At 36.8% G+C, this 24964-nt stretch overlaps 1 protein-coding gene across 1 annotated transcript; it reads left to right on the top strand.

Moving 5' to 3' along the window:
• Positions 1–3060: 3060 nt before the first annotated feature.
• On the top strand, positions 3061–23676 carry LOC126820439 (WD repeat and HMG-box DNA-binding protein 1). The gene is made up of 16 exons (XM_056100821.1): positions 3061–3165; positions 4162–4334; positions 6488–6672; positions 7044–7125; positions 8011–8176; positions 9028–9145; positions 9690–9798; positions 10525–10701; positions 11235–11342; positions 12130–12332; positions 13703–13839; positions 17380–17462; positions 18468–18605; positions 19967–20070; positions 22200–22335; positions 23397–23676. Exons 2-16 carry the CDS (start codon positions 4167–4169, stop codon positions 23598–23600), a joined length of 2118 nt encoding a protein of 705 aa, XP_055956796.1. The 5' UTR covers positions 3061–3165; positions 4162–4166; the 3' UTR covers positions 23601–23676.
• The last annotated feature ends 1288 nt before the right edge of the window (positions 23677–24964 follow it).

The raw sequence follows: 24964 nt of genomic DNA, 5'->3' as shown, positions 1-24964 counted from the left end.
AGTGCCACAGCCTGGGCAAAATTTGACTCATAGATCATGGTATGGCGTGTGCCGAACAGTGGAATGTTAAACCCCAATTCATTTAAAGATAACTTGTTTTCTGTATTAAAATTTATTGACTTTATTTCCAGAATTCATTGTAATAATACCATTTATTTTTTCAGTCATAAACATGAAAAAAGTTTAAGAATAACAGCTCTAGTATGGAATCCTTCAGATAATAATCAACTAGCATTCTGTGATATTGAGGTAAAAGAAATCAGTTTTAAAAATTACACTATCGAAATTGTAAATGTTCACTTTGTGACACCCAATAGCATGATAGGTGAATGTAGTTATTCAGATGGCATAAAAAATGTGTACATTTATTAGGTACTTTGATACACAAGACCTAATACTGTGGAACAATGATGAGATTTCAAAAGATTTCTTGTCAGACTTTTTTTCCCGAAAATAAAGGGGCATAACTCTCATTGTAATTTAAGCAGACGTTTTCAAAACACAATTAAGAATCACGTGTCAACAAAATATATTCAGATTCATATGTAAAAAAAAAAATAGGTGCACCTCGTTATATTTCATGTTTTAACCCCGAATGGTATTCAAATTTATGTCAATAATATTCCTACAAAATTACATGACATCGTAATACTATAGAATGGCAGCGTGCCGACTTCTGCCGATCTGTTACAAACTCCCCAAAAATTACCGTATTTTTCGGGTCATACGTCGGTACATTTTTCAGCAAAGTCCGACATTCGTCTGATACTTCGTTTCGATTTATATATCTGGAAGGCAAAAAAATGACATCCCGAAATTTATTTGGCCGTAAACCGTAGTTAACGACGCTCTAATACAACTAGCGAGTGACACCAACTGCTAAATAATTGCATTCGACTGTAGCAAGCGCTATCGTCTAAAACAATTAACTACTTATGTCATTCTAATCGAAATATTCGTCAACATTTCTTAGCGTGTTTATTTATTTATTTAAAGACATAAACCCCATTCAAAATATGATCATAAATCCGACAATATGACATAAAAATAGAATCTTTTCTCGGATATCAGGCGTATTGCATTCAGCACGTATACATTTCTTAATTTCACGTGTCTCGCGAGATTTGTACTTTCATTTTAATTACTGAACTATATAAGCGCATATGCGTGTGTGTGAAATATCTTTATTTAACTTAGGCTTCCACCAAAAATATATCACAAACAAGTTATCGGATACAATGTATGTTGATTTGAGGTGTGACATATATGACTAATTTCTACGTTTTATTGTCCAACACAAAGGAGATTAAAACGTGAGACAATGGAGAAATCATGGGTTAATCAGATTAAGTTTATAATCACTCTTATTGGATTGATATATCGTCCGACAAAGGAGAAGCAATGGCTTTTGTTCAGGATTGATTTGATGAATTGTCCGATAAAGGCAGAATAAGTAGTTAATCAAGGTATAGGTGTATAGACGATATAACACGATAAATAGTTGATCACTTAATTACCTAATCAATCCAGCCCATTATCAACGATAATCGGGTTGCACGGTAGTTATACACTCAGTACACTATATTAATTTTGGAATTTGAATATTATTCACCATGTCTTGATGTCCGATTGGGCATATTCCCTGGCCGGACAATTTTGGGCGTTTCGGAAAAAGATTCAGACAATTCCGGAATATACAGGTAAAATCCCATCACTGCTGTGGAATATACTTACAGTGTTGTCAAAGTGAGGGGGTTGGATGGCCAAATGGTCTAAGGGGTGCACTTTAAATCATTAAGGTCTGTTATTGAGTCAAGTGGCATGGTTGGGTCCTCTAGTTTCCTTCTACTGCTAAAGACCCCTACACACAAGCAAATTATTGAAATAAAATTGTACCATATATTAGTCTCGTAATGACCTAGTGTTGAGTAGATGTTAAACCCCATTTCTCTCTAAGCTGTCAAAGTTTTAGTGTCCTAAGTACATTCATCCAGTTTCTATTACTAAATGCCATTGATACAATTTATTTTTCAGGGTCAGCTAGGTGTTATAGATGAGGCTATGTCTAATACAGCTATTAATCAGGTACAGTATGTCATCATTTATACATGGATATGTTTATAAACTAATTTCAAAATTTGAGTGGTCTTAATGAATACTATTATAATATATTCAGCATGTAATGTAATTAAGTGCTATGTGAAGAAATATAGATAATTCATAGGAAACCTTCGATATGTTTTTTTCTAAATTTTCATACCTTCTTAACAATTTTTTTTCTTTTCTAAATATATTTATATTTATTCTAACTTGATCCCACACATAAAGTGTCATAAATTAAATGACAACCAAAATGTTCTGTAGTCAGTGTTTTTTAGGGGAGTAATATCTGACCAATTTGCACTTGTTGTTTGTTTAAAGTTTATCCAATATTTTATTTCTTAATGAGTCACAGATATATTTACATACTATATATGGATACAATAACAAGCATTGCTGCTTACGTAAAATCGCTTCCATTAACATTGTTCATTGAGAAGTTAGACAACTTGATATATTTACTTGTAATTATCTACGATTTATTATCCCAAACAAAATAAATTTAAAGGTGTATAGAAAAGGGCTCTGTCCATTCTTCCACACTGTTTTGTTTCCTGAGCATATCTGATAAACTTTATACCTGCATTTACCTGCTATACTAGTTGTCCTCGCTGCTAATTTAAAATTTCTCAGATTTAGTAATTGTTGTGTTTCCATGGAAACAAATTTGGTATACAGAAGCACAGGATGTTGATGAGAGTGAGTCCTCTTGTTTAATAATGTATTTAATTTTAGGAGAGTGAAAAGGTAGAGAATAAAACCAGTTTTGAAGGTGTATTTGACGATGATGACGACATGTTAATACAAGCTACAGCGGAGAAACAATCAGTATTAGATGATGAGGCTAGTGAGGATGGTTTTACAGCGATTAATAAAACATCCAAACCTAATACTATTGAGGATGATAGCGATGATGATGGTTAGTTAGTTCATATATGTAGAGGGGTGGGGTGATGGTATTGTCTAACTCATGCACTTTAGTTGATGAGGCTGGTGAGGATGGTTTTACAGCGATTAATAAAACATCCAGACCTAATACTATAGAGGATGATAGTGATGATGATGGTTAGTTGGTTTATATATGTTGGGGGGTGATCGAATGGTCTAACATGTGCACTTTAAATCAGGCTAGTGAAGATGGTTTTACAGTGATTAATAAAACATCCGAACCTAATACTATAGAGGACAATAGCGCCGATGATGCTTAGTTTATATATGTAGGGGGGTGGGGTGATTGAATGGTCTAACTCGTGCACTTTAGATCATAATGTCTGTCATTGAATGGAGAGGTGTGGTTTCGATAAAGAAAACTATATAGAAATTTAGAATATTTATAGTGTCTAGAGATCTGAAGTGGACCCAAAATGGTTCAAATATTTATTAAATTGAATATTCGAATAGCATTCAAATATTGAATTAGATTATTTGAATATCAGCCTTAGATGTGACCACTATTGTTGATGAGAGGATTGAGCCATGGTGTCTCAGTGAGTAAGACGTTGGCTCGCCAACCCGAGATTCATTGTACAATCCTAGGTTCTCTAATAAGCTCATCAAGATTTTCCCTCATGGTTTCCCCCTTGTCAGTGATGCAGAACAGGGACAGTGTATAGTCATTCGGACGGGACAAAGACTGAGGTGCATATAAAAGGATCCTTGACAATTGGAATTAAAAAAAAAGAGTAGGCTTCAGTGCTGCTGTCCGGGCAAAATTCCCATCATAACACACTATATTGTGATCCCTGTCTTCAGTAGCCCAATCAGTACAGAACATTAGGACATTAAACCCTAGTTGATTGTTGACCAAATGACAGTCCCTTTCTTTTGGTAATTTAAACTAAAAAGAAAAACTTAAAGAGAGAAATGAGGTTTAACGTCCACTCAACACAAACTAGATCATTTCGGGACTAACATATGGTTCAATTTTATTTCAATAATTTGCTGGCTCCTAGGGGTCTTTAGCAGTGGGAGGAAACCGGAGGACCCGGAGAAAACCCACAAGGTTGGGGAAAAACTTAAAACTAAGATAGTTGATAATGTGATCAAGTTTGTGTATTGTAGATTTTATGAAAGATATAAAAACAACAGATAAAGATGATGATGATGCTAGTAGTATAGTTAGTGCTGTACAGTCAGTACGCCCATTACCACTAGCAGACGCCTATAAACCCACACCATTACAAAAGGCTTTTCAACCAGGTTCAACACCAGTACATTTATCTAGTAGATTTATGGTAGGTTTAGGACTTATTATTGTTTAATGGTCAACGCAAATATCCAACCCAAATCACATGCTCAAAATCTGGAGATGCATATTTTTAAACTATACTATTCAAAAAAAGTAGGGGATATTTGATTTTGGGGGCATAATACTAAAATATGCAAATGACTACGAAAAAAGTCACTATAGAACCTAACAGAAGAAACATTTCCAGTTACATGTGACGCCCAAACGCACCAATAGCTACCGCATGGAATGCAGGTGATGCTTGGGATCATCATGGGGGTCCAACCCAAGATTTGCACGACTCTGACTTTGAATGTTACAGTCATTGTGGCATTGAATTCCAGGGTGGAAACATCAGTTTAATTGTTTTAGTGACCAGAAAACAAATTTTGATATGCGTCGGCTTACCCAAAATGAAAGGTTACGTGCCCTTGGCATGCTACAGATCGGCACAACACAGGCGGTTGTGGCGCGGACGATGAATGTTTCTCAGTCTGTCATAAGCAGGCTATGGTCCAGATACCGTGATACACAATCTGTACAGGACAGACCACGCTCAGGTCGACCAAGGGCGACAACTCAAGCCCAGGATCGATTTATCCGTACCTTGGCCTTGATAAATCGTGTCATCACAGCAAATCAGATCAGCGCTCGTCTTCAAACAGACACTGGTGTGAGAGTGAGTGGCCAGACGATTCGGAATCGACTGCATAGGGGTCACCTTCGCACTTGACGTCCTCGCGTGATCCCTTGTTTGAGAGATCATCACATTCAGGCAAGACGTCGTTGGTGTAGGGATCGTCAACACTGGGATAATCGACGCTGGAGCAATGTGATGTTTTCAGATGAGTCAAGGTTCACTGTTGATTTTTTGGACAGACGTAGGAGGGTGTGGCGTCGTCGAAACGAGCGCTTCCAAGACGTTAACGTCATCAGACATGATGGATTTGGGGGTGGTTCTGTTATGGTGTGGGGAGGCATCACTGTTGCTGGAAGAACGGCTTTACATGTTGTTGCAGGGCGTGTTACAGGCCAGTACTACCAGGACAACATCTTGGCAGTCCATGTTGTGCCGTTCGCACGACGTCATGGCCGCCGTTTCATCTTCCAGGATGACAACGCAAGATGTCACAGGGCCAGGATCGTTACAGGTTACCTCCAACAACAGAACATCACCACATTACCTTGGCCAGCACTGAGTCCCGACCTCTCCCCCATCGAGCATGTCTGGGACATGCTTGGACAGAGGTTACGTCAACGTCAACAACGTCCTGCCAATGTCCAAGAACTTGCTGCTGCGTTGCAACAGGAATGGGACAATCTGGACCAAAATGACCATAGACGTCTCATTAGGAGTATGCCACGTCGGATCAATGCTTGTTTGGCAAACAGAGGAGGATTTACCCGTTACTGACTTGGTTGTGATGCTGTGGTAACTTTGCTGTTTGACCCCGGGTATCATTTTACCCTTATAATGGTCAGTCTGTGCCTTACTTAGTCTAACGATCATTTGGAATAAATCGATGAATGTGAACTTCATTTCATTTTGTCATTTGTTTCTTCGTCAGTTTCATTAGGTGACTTTAATAACACTTAAAAATCAAATATCCCCTACTTTTTTTGAATAGTATAGTTCAAAATTGCCATGGATTTTAAATCAGTTTAACTTGGGTGCCTGAACATGCTAATAGATATTGGGATCGTACATTTGGTTATTAAAGCGTGAGAACACTAAACTCGGAACAACAAGAATGTTCCAATTTTAAATCCTTAGAATTTTTCCGGGTCAATTCTGAGCTGTGAGAGGTAATGTTTGCTCTGCTGAGACATAATGTCCCTACTTGGTCAGATCTAAATATTAAGGCCACCTGCAGATTTCAACACACTAGATGTAAACATAGTTGTGGCACTAATTGTTGCTGGGGATTGTTGGTTAGGTCTAGGGGTAGGGTTAGCACTAGCACTGTTTATGTCTCTTGATCTTGATGAAAGCTGAAGGTGGCCTTAATTTTTAAACCTAAACATCCTCAGTCTTTCTGATAAAATTGAAATCTGGGGCAACCCTTTGAATATCCTAAATTTGATGTAGATGTTTATGCTGTTTCTCATACAAAAAAAATGTATTTAGCCTAATAAAGTTTTATTTTGTTGTTTATATAGAAATGGAATTGTGTTGGTATTATAAGACAGTATAATAACGATGAAGAGAATTCTATAGATGTAGAATTTCACGATACCTCTACACATCATCCATTACATATCAGTAATAACATGGACTATACAATGGCTGATTTATCATCAGAGGCTGTAGTTTTAGCATCACATACTTATGATGATACACCAAGGTATGTTGGGAGCCACAGTGGCTCAGTGAGTAAGATGTTGGTTTGCTAACCTAGAGGTCCCAGGTTCGATCCTGGTGTTGGCCGAGAAAGTTTATGGGAATTTTCCAGCTTGGTTGCCCCATGTCAGTGGTGCAGGACTGAGGGCCTGGCAAGGGACAATGTATATTCATTCTTATGGGACGAAAAACTGAGGTCCTGTGTACATATTGCTGTGCACGTAAAAAAAACGTTGGCAGATGTCTGCACAGTCTGCTGTCCAGGCAAAAAATATTTTCTCTAAATCTTTTTCCCATGGTCAAATATTCCTTATTTACAGACAGTTTGTTTTATGTTGTCATAAATTATGTATGCATTTTGTATTTATTTTGTAGTAAATTAACATGTATGCATTTTGGATCGTGGGATAATGCTAAAGAATGGTCAATAACAATGCCTGATGATGAAGATATACAGGTTAGAAACTTATTCATTTATTGAATAGAATATGCTGGATAACTGCACAATAAAACAAAGACAGAACAAAACTCCCTCATAGCACATTGCATGGCGTATAACCCTTTCTCATTGACCCAGTTGGTGCAAAAAAGTAGGAGATGACAGTATATTTTGGATGAAATCTGAAATACAATTAATATGGTCACTGATACAGACCGTTGATCTGTTTTGAGCAGTATGTAATATTAGATTGAAGTCATGGTGACTCGGTGAGTAAAGGCGCTGACCCACTAAGCATGAGGTCTGGAGTTCGATCCCAGAGTTGATAGAGAAAATTGTCCAGTATTTTCCAGTGTGATTTCCCCTTGTCAGTTGGTGCAGGTGAGAGGGCTTTAAGGACAGTGTCTAGTCGTCGGATGGTACAGAAAACCGACGTCTCTTTTACAAATTGGTATACGTGTAAAGGAATCATTGAAAGTTGGAATTTAAAACAAGAGTAGACCCAAGTACCACTGTCCAGGCAAAATTTCCTTCATAACACAGTGTGTGGCGTAAGCCCCTCTTCATTATCCTAGTTGGTTCAAAAAAGTAGGATGTTAAACCTTATTTCATTTCATTTCACATGTAAATACTGTTATTATATAAGTATGTTTATATATTAAATTATTTTAGACTAGAACTATTATTATATTAGTATATTTATATATTTTAGGCAGTAACTATTGCTATATTAGTATATTTATATATTTTAGACTGTAACTATTGTTATATTAGTAGATTTATATATTTAAGGCAGTAACTATTGTTATATTATATATTTTAGACTGTAATTATTGTTATATTAGTATATTTATATATTTTAGACCGTAACTATTGTTATATTAGTATATTTATATATTTTAGGCTGTAACTATTGGTAATGGTTGGTTAGCTGTAGCCACATCAACACGTAATGTTAGATTATTTACTGTAGCTGGTCTACAACAAGATACCTTTATTATACCCGGTCCTATAGTTTCCATGGCAGCCAAAAATAACAAATTAATTCTAGTATATCATAGAGGAATGGGTAAGTATTAAAAAAAATTACCTATCATATAAGATCAAATATTTTTGAGTATGTACAAAATAGATTTTTTGGCTGTGTGAATACAAATGTACAACAAAATTTATTAGCTATGTGAACCTTGTGCACAGCACCTGTCCGTACCTAAATGAAGGGTTAGATTTGACTTGGATTTCAGAAGAAAGGTAGGCTTTGGGTAATGATAAATTGTTTTTAGATAAATAAGAAGTGACATTAGGTGTTCTTGAAAGAGTAATCATAGATGTGTGAAAGGAGAGAGGAATGGAATTTAACGTCCACTCAACACAAACCAGGTCATGTCAGGACTTATCCCATGGTTCAGTTTTATTTCAATAATTCGCTTGCGTGAAGGGGTCTTTAGCAGTGGGAGAAAACCGGAGTACCCAGAGAAAACACATAAGGTTGGAGAGGAGATCTTTTCCTTGTAACAAGCGGGGAATCGAAACCATGCTCAATGACAGACCTTATGGTCTAAAGCACACCCTTTAGACCATTCTGTCGCCCAGAGAGAGAGAGAAATGGGGTTTAACGTCCACTCGACACAAACTAGGTCATTTCGGGACTAACATATGGTTTAATTTTATTTACATAATTCGCTTACGTGTAGGGGTCTTTAGCAGTGGGGGGAAACCGGAGGACCCGGAGAAAACCCACGAGGTTGGACAGGCGACCCTACTCCTTGCCACGTACAACCGGGGATTCGAAACCACGCCAGTCGACTCAATGACAGACTTTATGATACAGCGCGCGCACGCTAACCATTCAGCCATCCAACCCCCCTTCTGTCGCCCAAGACCCCTATACGTTTAATGTATTTATTGTGTATATTGTAGGTATACCAGGAGAACAGTTATTAGGTGTATCATTATTAACAGTAGGAAGTAGAAAAAGAACAATATTTAATGATATACCATTACCTATATCACCTAAAACAACTTTAACATGGATAGGGTAAGTTACTTATATCTACTACTTTAACATGGATAGGGTAGGTTACTTATATCAACTACTTTAACATGGATAGGGTAAGTTACTTATATTAACTACTTTAACATGGATAGGGTAGGTTACTTATATTAACTACTTTAACATGGAGAGGGTAAGTTACCTAGATCAACTACTTTAACATGGATAGGCTAGCTAAGTGCTTAAAGGAGTTCTTCACTTACATGCAAGTCTGGAAATAAGGCACCTGTTGTGGACATTGTCAGACACAGATTTAGGCTTTGTAAGGTATAATTTCTCTGGTAGATCTCATATTTGGGGGCACTGATTTGTATCTTTATCAATGTTTTGAATATTATTATTAAAACATGTATGGCACAAGGTTAAAAATATCAGACACAATTAGTTCGGACATTTTGTCATTTGCAAAATAATCATATTTTCCAGACACGCTTACATGTAGGTAGACATAATGAATTAAATATGTAAGAGAATTTGTGGAACCACTTATTGACTTGAGCTGTAATGATAAATTTGTGTTGTTTTCCAGGTTTTCAGAAGAAGGAACACCATTTTCTGTGGATTCTAGTGGTATATTAAGAATGTTGAATAAAGGATTAGGTTTTCAGTGGAGTCAAGTAGCAAACACAAAAGATCAAGTGAGTACAATAAATTGTATCTTGTAACATAGATAATCTATGATCATAAAGATTGATTTTGGAAATTTTTAAGGTTGAAGATATATCAACACCTCACAGCTGTGTATCTGAATAATGCCCATGTTAATTAGAGTTATTCCCCTTTAACTATATGACCATTATTATTTGGCACTATTTTGTTGTGTATGAACACATTTCAATATCTCTGCTTTAAACGACGCAGGATAAATAAATCCACCAATCTGATAAAAATACAGATCTATATTTCGTTTCGTTTTTTTTGTACTTTCGATGGCCTACACTACATTAAGATCTGACCAGTTGTTTTGGGAAATGTGTCAGAGGTCATACGAGCGTCTTTTGTCCCCATTACGTCAGATATGTGATTAACCAATCAGCATTGATGTTTCTAGTGGATTACCCACAGTTCCGGGAGCTCACACCAAAAGCTTGTTGTAACAGACCATTTCATTGGCTAATCCATCACATCATCCAGAACACTTCAATGATAACAACTCCAGATTCTAGTGTAGTAAAAACAAGTAAAACGAAATTTTAAATTGTAAAAAAACGGAACGAAATAGGATCTGTGTTTTAATCAGATTGATAAATCCACTTCAGTGTTGAAGAGTTACAAAAAGTAGTTCTATCAACTTTTGCTGGCCTATTTGCAGACTCTATCGATTGGACAACTGTGTTTACAGCTAGAATATTTGATTTTTTAAGGCTAAAGGAAAATCAGATCATTACTGGATTGTTAGTTTACATGAGAATCCTCAACAAATCCGATGCATACCTTGTAAAGGTTCCCGTTATCCTGCCACTTTACCGCGACCAGCTGTAGCCATCTTACCTTACCAGCTACCACTGTGTGAAATGAACACAGAAAAGTCACAGTTTGAGGTGAGTACAACAAAAAATGTTATCTGTGTAAACTTCCTCAAGAATTGGAAAGTGAAAGTGTCACCAAGTGTTCTAGAAAAATATTTTTATACTAATTATTGTTGTAAACACAAAAATTAAAAGCTATATTATTCCTAATTATAGGGGGGTTGGATGGCTGAATGGTTAGCGTGCGCGCGCTGTATCATAAAGTCTGTCATTGAGTCGACTGGCGTGGTTTCGAATCCCCGGTTGTACGTGGCAAGGAGTAGGGTCGCCTGTCCAACCTCGTGGGTTTTCTCCGGGTCCTCCGGTTTCCTCCCACTGCTAAAGACCCCTACGCGCAAGCGAATTATGTAAATAAAATTAAACCATACGTTAGTCCTGAAATGACCTAGTTTGTGTCGAGTGGACGTTAAACCCCATTTCTCTCTCTCTCTCTATTCCTAATTATAAATAAGCTATAAATTAGGGCTTAATAAACAAGACCATATCATATGATACCCAGGTTACACCAGTTCATTTCAACTACATGTATTATTTTGTATTACCAGGAATGTCTGTTACGATGTAAGTTATTCTCCCACAATCTACCTGCTGATAGTTACGAATTAGAAGAAGTATTGAAACCGTCACAAGAAGCTCTCATGAAATTATTTGCTGTAAGTATGATTTATTGATTATTAAAGATTTACAGTAAGACTCATCTCATCTATCCATGAGATTTATTACATGATTATTTATCCATGAGATTTATTACATGATTATTTATCCATGAGATTTATTACATGATTATTTATCCATGAGATTTATTACATGATTATTTATCCATGAGATTTATTACATGATTATATCACTAATATCAGCCTATAAAATCATGACCCACCAAAGGTTATGCAGCAATTTAAAACTGGAAAATTCAATAATAAATTCTGGAATATTTAAAAATAGGCTGAAATAATTTGATTGTGGGTGGTGAGAAAGTTGAAGTTAACTTTAGTATAAATTCAGATTCCGAGACATTTCTCAACTGACCATGAGACTTAAATCAATTGAACATCATCATTGAACACTACAGTCTCATTCTAATTAATCAGTTTTATATTTACCTTGCATGTTGGAAGAGGGTTTCCGGGGAGTATATGGCCGTATGGATTAATGGGTTCGAGTAAGATTATAAGATATGTCATTGAGTTAAGTGGTGTCGTTTCTACTCCCCGCTTGTATGCGACAAGGGGTCATCTGTACAACCTCATGGGTTTTCTCCAGGTCCTCAGGTTTTCTCCCACTGCTAAAAATCCCTACGCACAAGTGAAATATTGAAATAAAATTGGACCATATCTTAGTCCTGAAATGACCTAGTTTGTGTCAAATGTTTTTTAAACAATCTCTTTGTCTCTCATATATGCTTCTTGAACTTGATTAGAAAATATATTAAATATATTTCAGTTGGCTGTGAGATCAGATAGAGAACAACGAGCTCTAGAAGTTTGTAAGTTAATGTCGGAAGATCATACGTTACAGTTAGCTATAAAATACGCCAGTAGATTACGTAAATTACAACTAGCAGAGAGAATCAGTCAGTTAGCTCAAGATAAAACAGATGAGGTAGAAGAGGAGGAGGAAGAAGATAATTTATTTAATACTGTCAAGTAGGTTTTGTTTTATAGATTATTTTTCGGATCTAGTATAGTTTATTAAATGATGAATAAGCCCTATCATGTATGTATACATGTAAAATTAACACACTTATATGGATATACTACTTCTGAATTTATTAACATGCTATGTTTCGATACACATACAGGTGTGTTAATTTTAGTGAAATCTATTTCTGTATGTCTTAAAAGGATTATATATACATGTAATCAAAACATATTAACATAAAGCAATGGATACATTAGCCGAATCATTCGGCCAAATTGCGACCGAATCAGTGGACACACTAGGCAAATTATTCGCCTGATTCACCAGTCTATTGCCTCACCTTTCATGTCACATGATTAAACATGGCAGCAACCATGTTTTCAAACAATCACGTGACTTCTCGATATGAGTGGTGATTGGCTAATGAATTCTACAATCGGGCAAATGCTTCAATGAAGCGGACACACTAGGCGAATATATCAAAATGACAGTGGACAGAGTAGGTGAATTTCCGCACCGATTGATTCAGCCGAATCATTCGACTAGTGTGTCCACTATTTATTTATGATATTTGGGTACAAGTGCTGAAACAGGTTGTAGCTGGGGAACAAACTGTTCAACATAATGAGCATGTGATGTTGCTTATAATATCTATCTGTGTCAGTGATATTAAAGATTATAAAAAAATGAATCTTAAATGTTGCCATATCGAACATACCTGACAAAGATATTATGGCTTCCAAAGCTATTTGGTTACATACTTTCAATTCACCTTTCATAATAAATGTAATATAAATGTAATAGTAATCTGATTGAGAGCTACAATGTTTCATATATGACATTTTATTTAATGACCCTGAATATGAAAGCAGGAGATCAATCATTTACTAGCCACAAGCTATCTTATAAGTCAGGGGTGGGATGACCGAATGGTTAGCTCGTGCATGCTGTATCATACGGTCTATCATTGAGTCAACTGGCGTGGTTTCGATTCCTCGGTTGTATGTCACAAGGGGTAGGGTTGCCTGTCCAACCTCATGGTTTTCCTCCAACTGCTAAAGACCCCCACGCACAAACAAAATATTGAAATAAAATTGAACTATGTGTTAGTCCCGAAATGACCTAGTTTGTGTCAAGTGGACGGTAAACCCCATTTTTCTCTCTCTCTTATTAGTCAATGACTAGTATATAAACTATACAACTGTTGGCTGTGAGGCTTGCCAACTCAACTTCAATTAAAATGTTGGGAGAGTGATCCTTATCTAGTAAAATTCCTCTGCATTAAAAAGGTTTTGTTATTCTCTTGTGTAAAAATCATTAATTACGTCGAAATGGATTTTGATTATCAAAAGATATTTGTATATTTTGTGTGTAGTTATCAAGCAGATGATTGGTCAAAAAGTAATGGTCATGTGATAGCAGAAGAACCAATGGAAGAAGAGACAGAGGATGATATAGTAGATGATAATATAGAAGAAAGAGAGGAAGCAGACGGACAGGATCAACCTACAGGTAAACCAAAGTTAAAATCATATCTCTCATCATGACTTTCATAATATTTGATGAAACCATCTTTAACATTGGTGGTAATATTTATTTAACCAAACGGTCTTTAATATTGGTGGTGATATTTGATGAAACCGTCCTTAATATTGGTGGTGATGTTGAACAAATAGAAGTTATAATGGCTTCAAATAACTTTCAAGTTTATCAATGGGTTCTACCCTTCAAATGATACAATTACAGACAGCTTATGGATAACATTCACTAGCTTTATTAAATGCATCATTGCTTGATAACAGTAAGAGTATACTCATTAAAACGTTGCAGTATTGTTTGATAACGATGAAAGTAGCCCCATTTAAACGTTGCAGTATTACTTGATAACGGTAGGAGTACTCGCATTGAAACATTGCAGTTTTGCTTGATAACGTTGCAGTATTAGTTGGTAACGGTGAGAGTACCCTCATTGAAACATTGCAGTGTTTCTTGATAACATTGCAGTATTGCTTGATACCCTCATTGAAACATTGCAGTTAATAAATTATCAGTTATTACAAGTCTTGCCACGAGACGCGAGTAATTACTCGCGCGCACGCTACGCTCGCGTAAAACCAAATTTACGTGAGTGATTAAGTACTCGCGCAAATATAAAAAATAATTTAATCAGAAATAATTGAATATCGTAATATAAAAAGCTGTAAACAATTTGTATGCCTTCATATCGATGCACTATTGCGCACGCGGCGTGTCTTTCCAGTGCCAACTGTTACTAAAAATACTTTGAGACGCGAACTGCCAGGCGGTTTTTAAGCGTTTGTCCTTTGCCGTGTATGGATAATCAAACATTGAGCGGATGTTGTCGTTTCTATTAATAGCAATTCTTTCGATCCCGCATCTTTTCTGCAAATTGATGGGATTGAAATTGTTTTGCCTGTTCTTTTACCTTTCTAAGCTTTACCCGAATCCCCTCAGCACGCCAACGATGGCAAAGGGAAGCCCAGTTTCTCTTGCAACGTTCTTGTCATGGGAAGACGATTTACAGATAATATTACTGCCAAGGAAATAAAAGAGTATGCATTGTCATTGTGTGTGAAATAGCTTTATTCAACGTCCGCTTCCACCGAAGTGACAAGAGCATTGCCATTAGGCACATGAAATTTAAATGGCTACTCACGCACATCATTCTGCGTGAGTAAATACATGTACTCGCCTCACTCGCGCAAGTCTATATTTGCGTGAGTAGTCATCTACTCGCCTCCAATTTGCTGGTGGCAAGCCCTGTATTATACTATTCAAAAAAAGTAGGGGATATTTGATTTTGGGGGCATAATACTAAAATATGCAAATGACTATGAAAAAAGTCACTATAGAACCTAACAGAAGAAACATTTCCAGTTACATGTGACGCCCAAACGCACCAATAGCTACCGCATGGAATGCAGGTGATGCTTGGGATCATCATGGGGGTCCAACCCAAGATTTGCACGGCTCTGACTTTGAATGTTACAGTCATTGTGGCATTGAATTCCAGGGTGGAAACATCAGTTATTGTTTTAGTGACCAGAAAACAAATTTTGATATGCGTCGGCTTACCCAAAATGAAAGGTTACGTGCCCTTGGCATGCTACAGATCGGCACAACACAGGCGGTTGTGGCGCGGACGATGAATGTTTCTCAGTCTGTCATAAGCAGGCTATGGTCCAGATACCGTGATACACAATCTGTACAGGACAGACCACGCTCAGGTCGACCAAGGGCGACAACTCAAGCCCAGGATCGATTTATCCGTACCTTGGCCTTGAGAAATCGTGTCCTCACAGCAAATCAGATCAGCGCTCGTCTTCCAACAGACACTGGTGTGAGAGTGAGTGGCCAGACGATTCGGAATCGACTGCATAGGGGTCACCTTCGCGCCCGACGTCTTCGCGTGATCCCTTGTTTGAGAGATCATCACATTCAGGCAAGACGTCGTTGGGATAATCGACGCTGGAGCAATGTGATGTTTTCAGATGAGTCAAGGTTCACTGTTGATTTTTTGGACAGACGTAGGAGGGTGTGGCGTCTTCGAAACGAGCGCTTCCAAGACGTTAACGTCATCAGACATGATCGATTTGGGGGTGGTTCTGTTATGGTGTGGGGAGGCATCACTGTTGCTGGAAGAACGGCTTTACATGTTGTTGCAGGGCGTGTTACAGGCCAGTACTACCGGGACAACATCTTGGCAGTCCATGTTGTGTCGTTCGCACGACGTCATGGCCGCCGTTTCATCTTCCAGGATGACAACGCAAGATGTCACAGGGCCAGGATCGTTACAGGTTACCTCCAACAACAGAACATCACCACATTACCTTGGCCAGCACTGAGTCCCTTCCTCTCCCCCATCAAGCATGTCTGGGACATGCTTGGACAGAGGTTACGTCAACGTCAACAACGTCCTGCCAATGTCCAAGAACTTGCTGCTGCGTTGCAACAGGAATGGGACAATCTGGACCAAAATGACCTTAGACGTCTCATTAGGAGTATGCCACGTTGGATCAATGCTTGTTTGGCAAACAGAGGAGGATTTACCCGTTACTGACTTGGTTGTGATGCTGTGGTAACTTTGCTGTTTGACCCCGGGTATCATTTTACCCTTATAATGGTCAGTCTGTGCCTTACTTAGTCTAACAATCATTTGGAATAAATCGATGAATGTGAACTTCATTTCATTTTGTCATTTGTTTCTTCGTCAGTTTCATTAGGTGACTTTAATAACACTTAAAAATCAAATATCCCCTACTTTTTTTGAATAGTATATATGTTGCTTTCACTAAATGCCCTTTAAAAAATAATTTAAAGTAGCTAAGTCTCTATCTCAATATCATCCAAAGTCTTACACGTTGAAAACAGAAATTATTTGTTAATTCAAATCAACATTGATGTTGTTATCTTACCGGGAAAAGATGGCTTCTGATATCCAATATTTAAGACAAAATAAACATTTTACCATAGGTACACGAATCATATACCATAGTGCATTGCATCGTCATTTGTAACAAGTGACCAGGAGGAGCGAGGCTAGACATATTCCACAACTCATGTCATACGGCGATGCCATAACTTATCTGGAGAGCATGCGCAATAGACTGGAATAACCAGACGCTAGAAATTTATATTCGGTTGAGACTCATGCCGTATTTCGCTGGACCTAACTGATTTGAAATTAGAGTCAAAACAGAAACAACTGAATGTAAATCAGTTCATATACAATCAGAATACATTATTATATGCGTTTCGACCCATTTGGGTCAATTTCTAGGTCCCAAATATTAGCGATTTAGCTCCGTTAAAGTGATAGTATATGGACTGGAGAAATTATATCAACAATTTTATTGATTAGATAACTCTTCAGATGACACAAGGCAGCAGTACCAGGGTTCTAGTTTCAATCATGTTTAAATAAACAGAGAACTTTTATGTCAGACTGTTCTCATATTCACATACCATTATAACTCATATAGCATAAATCTCTAATTAAATTTCAAATGAAGTATTCTGTTTGTTTTGCAGGTCTTCTATTAAATACCAAACCAAAACCTAAGACAACAACAACACCTGCTGCTCCATTAATAGGTAGATCTAATCCTTTCAAGGTATGTCTAGTCTATTGTCCTTCAAATTACTTGTAGTTCTTCGAATTCTTTTCCTACATCAACACAAATGAAATGAGGTTTAATGTCCTACTGTTCTGCTCCGACTGGGCTAATAAAGACGGGCATACGCGATACAGTGTGCTATGATTGAAGTTTTGCCTGGGCAGCGGCACTATGGCCTACTCTTATATCGAATTCCAACTGCCAAGGGCTCTTTTACATGCACGCCAATGTATACATGGAACCTCGTTTTTCCGTCCCATCCAACTGACTAGACAGCTGTCCTTGGTAGGTTCTGCGCCACTGGCCAGGAGAAACCACAACGAAAAAATCTGTGGTACTTTCTCGGCCCATGCAGGGATCGAACACGCAACCTCCAGGCTAGCGAGCCAGTGTCCTACCCACTTAGCCACCGTGGCTCCACAGATTAAACCATGTTTCTATGTTAAATTATGTTAACATATTGTAACAAATCAATACCGAGCATGACATCATTGACACCATGACACCAGTGACATTGTCTGGTTGAATGGCCGAATGGTTAGTGTGTGTGCGTTGTATCATAAGGTCTGTCATTGAATTGAGTCAACTGGTGTGGTTCCAATTCCCCGGTTGTACATGACAAACCTTGTGGGTTTTCTCCTCTGGTTTCCTTCCACTGCTAAAGACCCCTACGTGCAAACGAATTATAGAAATAAAATTAAAAACCATATGTTGTTCCCGAAATGACCTAGTTTGCGTCGAGTAGAGTTAAACCCCAGTTCTCCCTATCTCTCTCTCTCTCTCTCTTTCTCTGAGTATATATTCAGTTTCTGAGACATTTTTCAGCTGGAATTATGACATATCAAAAGTAATTACAATATCATATACAAATTGCAACCTGTATTAGAATTCATTATATATTGGGGGTAATATTATCAGATTACAATGTAACCTACAAGTTTATTTAAGAGTCATAGATATGCAGATATCTGAACCTAATATAAGTTTCGTCTATTCTTCCAGATTTCTACACAAGAGAAGATGAAACAGCCAGTTAAAGGTACTCAAGTGTTTGATGGTATGAATAAAAAGATAGAAAAACCAAAATCAACATCAATAATGCCTATTAGTACCAAGATTTCTAAAACTAACCAGAAAAAGGTAGGAGTTCATTTTGATAAAAAAAAACGCAGGTTATTCTGAACTCCTCTCCGTTCTTCATTTATTTATATTAATGCAAGAATTATCGAATTTGTTGCTCGAAGGGACACAACTCTTACTTGGTTTGGCCAAAGATACTGGATAATCAACCGGTCAGATCTATTTGATAAGGCCAACTTCAAGTTTGGTCAAAGGTCACAAATTATAAACAGGGCTAGCGCCAAACCCAACCCTAACCCTGGACCTAGCCTTAATGCTTACCCTACCCTAACCTACAATTCTTGCCAACTATCACGTGCCCTAACCTTATTTACATCTTGGCGAGCTTGACAAAATTGAGTTGGCCTTAACAAATAGATTTAGCCATAATCAACCACATATAAAAAATAACATAAAAAAAAAAAATACTCCTGGTTACACAGACCTTCCGTATGTTCCTGAAGAACAGAAATTCAAATTAGCATGGTCTAATTAAACATGCATTATGCAAGTGATAAATCTGCCTATTGTAGGTCTTTCTTTAGGCCTGAAATGTTATATAAACTATTAATTAGACATTAATTAACGTATCAAGACCATAATCAACTCTCTATGTCAACGCTAGCCTTCGATAATGGTTGGATAATGATCCAATTTGCTGCATAACTTTCCTTCTCGATTTAACGATTAAATGGATAATCGAGACTATGATTTTTGTCGTACCGACTTCAGTAATGATGACCGAGGCTATGCGAAACTTTCAATCGCTTATTTCTCAGTTCATAGTGGATCAATTTGACTGGAATTTTTAGCAAATTGCCTTTACATTATGTAGTTTTTAACTATTATTGTGAGAACTGCCAACTCGTTATCTAATCTCCCATAATGTATATTTAATGTAATTTTTAAACTATAACTCATACTTCTGGAAAAACAGCTGTTTATTTTATTTGGGTGATGTTTCAAAGAGTATTCTTGCCCAAATAAAATAAGCAGGGGGGGGTGGATGGCTGAATGGTTAGCGTGCACGCGCTGTATCATAAAGTCTGTCATTGAGTCGACTGGCGTGGTTTCGAATCCCCGGTTGTACGTGACAAGGAGTAGGGTCGCCTTTCCAACCTCGTGGGTTTTCTCTGGGTCCTCCACTGCTAAAGACCCCTATGCGCAAGCGAATTATTGAAATAGAATTAAACCATATGTTAGTCCCGAAATGACCTGGTTTGTGTCAAGTGAATGTTAAACCCCATTTCTCTCTCTCTCTCTATAAAATAAGCAGCTGTTTTTCCAGAAGTATGAGTTAGTTTATTGCTTTATTGTGTTAGTCTCAAAGTAAAGAAAGCATTGGGTTGACATAGAATTCCTTTTCATTCCATTATTTTTAGATTCCATCCCAATCCAAGTTATTTACAGCTAAAGGTGAAAAATCTAAAACAGATGTCCAGAAGACGTGTAAAGATAAATCTACAGAAGAATCTAATAATAAGAAGTAAGTTTTATATATCATAAACCAGTGATGGGATTTCAAAATTTTACTTGTCGGACATTTTACCGAAAATAAAGGGGCATAACTCTTATCGTTATTTAAGCAGACGAATTCGTACCACAATTAAAAGTCACATGTTAAAATATTCAAATCCCGTACGTAATAAAAATAGGTGAACCTTGCTATTTTTCATATTTAATTCCCGTACAGTATTCAATTCATACCACAATTAAAAACCACATGTCAACAAAATATTCAAATCCCGTACGTAATAAAAATTGGTGACCTCGCTATTTTTCACACTTAATTCCCGTACGGCATTCAAATTTATGTCAGTAAATGTCCTACAAAATTAAGCATTTTCTTGATATGTTGAATGAAAGCTTGCCGATCCTGCTTCGGCATCAAATTCACAACCATAATATTCCTTTAGAATTACGTGTCTTCGTTTATACGGCAGCAAATGAATGCAGAACTTCCGAAATAGTTAAATCACTTGTAAACAGGCATAGCTAACTTCAGCGAATAATACTCTTTCATAGTCACGACAGAGTGACAGGCATCATAGGCAACACAGCAGAATGATTGACGCCTACAAATACGTTAGAATTTCTGCTCATATAGCTATTGGTAGCCCCTCCCCTTTTTGTTATTTTGCTGGGTGCGTACTAGTCTCGGTCACCCAGAAACTCCTAGTCTTCAACATATTCGTAGAATATTTTTCTGGATAATAGAGACTAATAGCCTACGTGACTCATCACACGGCTTCATAGTAAGCACTGCCTAAAAATAAGCAATATTCGTGCCGCGCTCGAGATCAAGGGAAAGTACCACTGTGGATGAGAATTTCTATATGGATTCTTAAAAGACGTAAAAGATATCGTAGACAAAATGACTGTCCATTGATTTAGGGTGTTATTTACTCTTACGATATGTGACATCTATGATTAGTTTATTATAGATGATGTCGGCTCACATCAATGCGATTAAGATGCCCGACAAATGAGGTGGATTAAAATTATAATCATTCTTATTGAATTGATGAATAGTCCGACAAAAGGAAAGCAATGACTTCTGTTTAAGATTAGATTGATGAATTGTCCGACAAAGGATTAAGTCAGTCAATCAAGGCAGATTAAGTAGTTAAATCAAGGTAGGTTTATACTATAGACGGTATAACACGATAAATACGTTGATCACTTAGACGGTATAACACAATAAATACGTTGATCACTTAATTACCTAATAAACCCAGCGTATTATCGACGATAATCGGGTTGAGTGGTAGTTATACACTCAGTAAACTATATTAATTTGGAATTTTGAATATTATTCACCATGTCTTGATGTCCGATTGGGCATATTCCCGGTCAAACAATTTTGGGCGTTTGAAAAAAAGATTCGGACAAGTCCGGAATATACGGGCCAAATCCCATCACTGTCATAAACTAAAACCCTTGTCAGTATAGTCTTCCAGATGAGACAAAAAACCGAGGTAATGTGTACACATTGATGTGCACGTAAAATAACCCTTGGGTTGGAATTCTATATAAGATTAGGCTGTAGTGCTGCTGTCCGGACCAAATTTCCCTCTTAGCACACTGTATGGCATATGCCCAGTCGGTTCAGAACTGTAGGACATTAAACACCATTTCATTCATTCATTAACTAAAGTTCTTTCCTGTTGATATATTATTCATCTAAATACTTCAAAGATTTTGTATATTTTACTCAGTGACTAAATTAATAATTTGAGTAATTCTTTAAATAAGTTTTATGTCTCCAGGCATTGATTGTGTAATTAATTCTTGACAATGTACGAGAAAACTAACTCAGGATTAAAAAAAAGATTTTTACTTTAAAGATAGATTATGTAAGATTTAGATAAAGAGCTAGCCAAACAAATAGATAATGTTTGAACATAAGTCTCGCTCTCCTATTTATAGATTAAATCAAAATATGGTCTTGTTTTATTAATTAATGTCTAATTAAAAATTTAGATAACATTTCAGGCTTAAAGAAAGACCTGCAATAGGCAGATTTAGCTCTTGCATAATGTATGTTTAATCTTATATTGTCATTTCAGTTATTTGAAAATCCCTTTTGTATGTTGTGTATAATTTATCTTCTAGATGTCTGAATGCATTTGAATTATGGCTGGAAGACAATAAAACAGATTTAGAGGAAGAACATCCAGACTTATCTGAAGAAGATTTTGGATCCATGGCAACAGATCGATTTAGATCTTTATCAAAAGATGATAGACAGGTATTATATGAAATGGTAGCAGTAAAAATTTATTGAAAGATTGATCATGGCACTGTGTTTAAAGCAGAAATTTCAAATTTTTAAGTTATATTTTTAAAACGTATTAAAATAAAGCCTCAAAATAGATGGTATCCATAAACAGTCCTACCTTGTTAAAGAATAATCCTATAATTCACTATTGCCATCTGAGAAATTGGCAAAAATATCATTTTCAACTTCAAATTCCAACGTTGAGGAAATGGCTGACCATTGTTTTCAATATGAAAACAAGGGAGGTAATTGTGGTGTTATTTCCTGTGTAAATGAGTTTTAAGTGTGAGAATGACACCTATGATCGTATAATAGTGAATTAATAACCTATTGAGCAAAAGACATAGAAATAATTATGTTTTGACTTTCTTAGAAAATATGAAATTCTCGCTTTAAGGTGCTATCTCACTCACCAGATCAGGGGTTCGACCGGCAAAGAGACTTCCTCAGGATTTATTAACATGGTTTTTCCTCGTCATTGCTGTATTGGATGGGATAAAATACACAATATCTACTTGTTTACTCATTGGTATGCATTTAAAAAGAATCCTGGACACCTGTACTATTTGTCAGGCGGTTGTGCCTGCAAGGATGCTTAGCATTTGGATTGGACAAAAAATGAAATGAAATGGTGTTTAATATCTACCGTTCTGCTCCTGCACTCTAATTAAAAGACGTCCATATGCCATACAATGTTCTATGAGGGACATTTTGCCTGGATGACGGCGCTACGGCTTACTTTTATTTTGAATTCCAACTGTCAAGGGTTCTTTTACATGCATGCCATTGTGTACACGGAACCTCAGGTTGTTTTTTTTTTTGTCCCTTCCGAACGACTATTGTTTCTTGCCAGGTCCTCCGTCCTAAATCACTGATGAACTTTCTCAATCTGGGATTAGATTGAAAAAACCCAAGGGAGTATGGTGCTCCCTTACTAACCACGAGGTCCAAATTAAAAGTTATCAGGTTTGTCGTCAACCCCCATTCCATTCTTTGATAGCAGTATACTGATAATTTACTTTTCTCTATAGGTGTGGATACAGAAAGCTAAATCCTTGAAAGCCAATGCCAAAAATGGAGATGAAAATACAGAACAGAAAAAACGTAAAAGAGAGGATGAAGATGCGGACATTAAGCCTTCCAATAAAAAAGCACAAAAAGAAATAGACATTAAAAAACCTCTATCGCAATCTACTAATGCTAAATTATCAAATTTTGCCTTTTCAAAAGACTGAATGAAATCTGTGTTGAAATTTTAAAACAATTTATTTATAAAACTGGTTGAAATGTAAGAAAAATAAAGATATTTTTAGAAAGCTTCATGAAAGATGAATTTGTTACAAATAATACAACATTAGTATTGACAACACATGGTACGATATAAAAGGATAAGACAAAGGTTATAAACACAATTACTATTTAAATTAAAGCAATATTTTGTTGAAGATTCTCTCAGCGTTATCAAGCAAATAACGTTGAGAGAACCTTCAAGGAAACATCGCTATAATGAAAATAGTAATTGTGTTCCATATTATTTTTTAGTGTTTATTGTCCCCCGCCTTTCGAAGAAAGCAGGGGACTATTAAAATGGGTTTGTCCGTCCGTCTGTCACACTTTTTGGGCCGAATGGTTAGCACATGCGTGCTGTATCATAAAGCCTGTCATTGAGTCAACTGGCGTGGTTTCGAATCCCCAGTTGTACGTGACAAGGAGTAGGGTCGCCTGTCCAACCTCATGGGTTTTCTCCGGGTCCTCCGGTTTCCTTCCACTGCTAAAGACCCCTATGCGCATGCGAATTATTGAAATAAAATTAAACCATATGTTAGTCCTGAAATGACCTAGTTTGTGTCGAGTGGACGTTAAACCCCATTTCTCTTTCTCTCTCTCTCAAACTTGGGGTATATGTTTATTAGGTCAATGCATTGATGGAGTTACAAGATGGGCATTTTCTGCTTAGGGTTAGCAGAGATAAGCAATTTGATTGGTTGATGCTTTGGGACACGATAACTTTAGTTCTAAATAAGTGAGAGTGATGCAACTTGGTGTATAGTTTCATTACATCAATACCTTGACTAAGTTCGATAATGAGCATTTTCTGCTCAGGGTAAACAGGGTGATAAGCAATTTGATTGGCCGAAACTTTGGAACACAATAACTCTCCTTCTAATTGAGCTAGAATGTACAAACTTGGTGTAGGTGTTTATGAGGTCAATACCTTGATGGAGTGCGAAGATGAGCATTTTCTGCTTAGGGTAAGCAGAGATAAGCAATTTTATTGGTTGATGCTTTGGGACACGATAACTTTAGTTCTATTTAAGTGAGAGTGATGAAACTTGGTGTATAGTTTCATTACATCAATACCTTGACTAAGTTCGATGATGAGAATTGTCTGCTTAGGCTAAGGAGCAATAAGCATTTTGATTGGACAAGACTTTGGAACATAACAACTCTGCTTCTAATTGAGGTAATATGTTTAAACTTGATGTAGATGTTTATCTTGACTGAGTTCAATGATTAAGATATCGGCTAAAGCTAAGCAGAGATAAGCAATTTCCTTGGTCGATGATTTGGGACAAGATAACTTTGATTCTATCTGATA

This window comes from Patella vulgata, chromosome 5 (genome assembly GCF_932274485.2).
Source record: "Patella vulgata chromosome 5, xgPatVulg1.2, whole genome shotgun sequence".
NCBI lineage: Eukaryota > Metazoa > Mollusca > Gastropoda > Patellidae > Patella > Patella vulgata.
The sequence above is the reverse complement of the archived record's forward strand: the minus strand, read 5'-3'. Positions and strand labels throughout refer to the sequence as shown.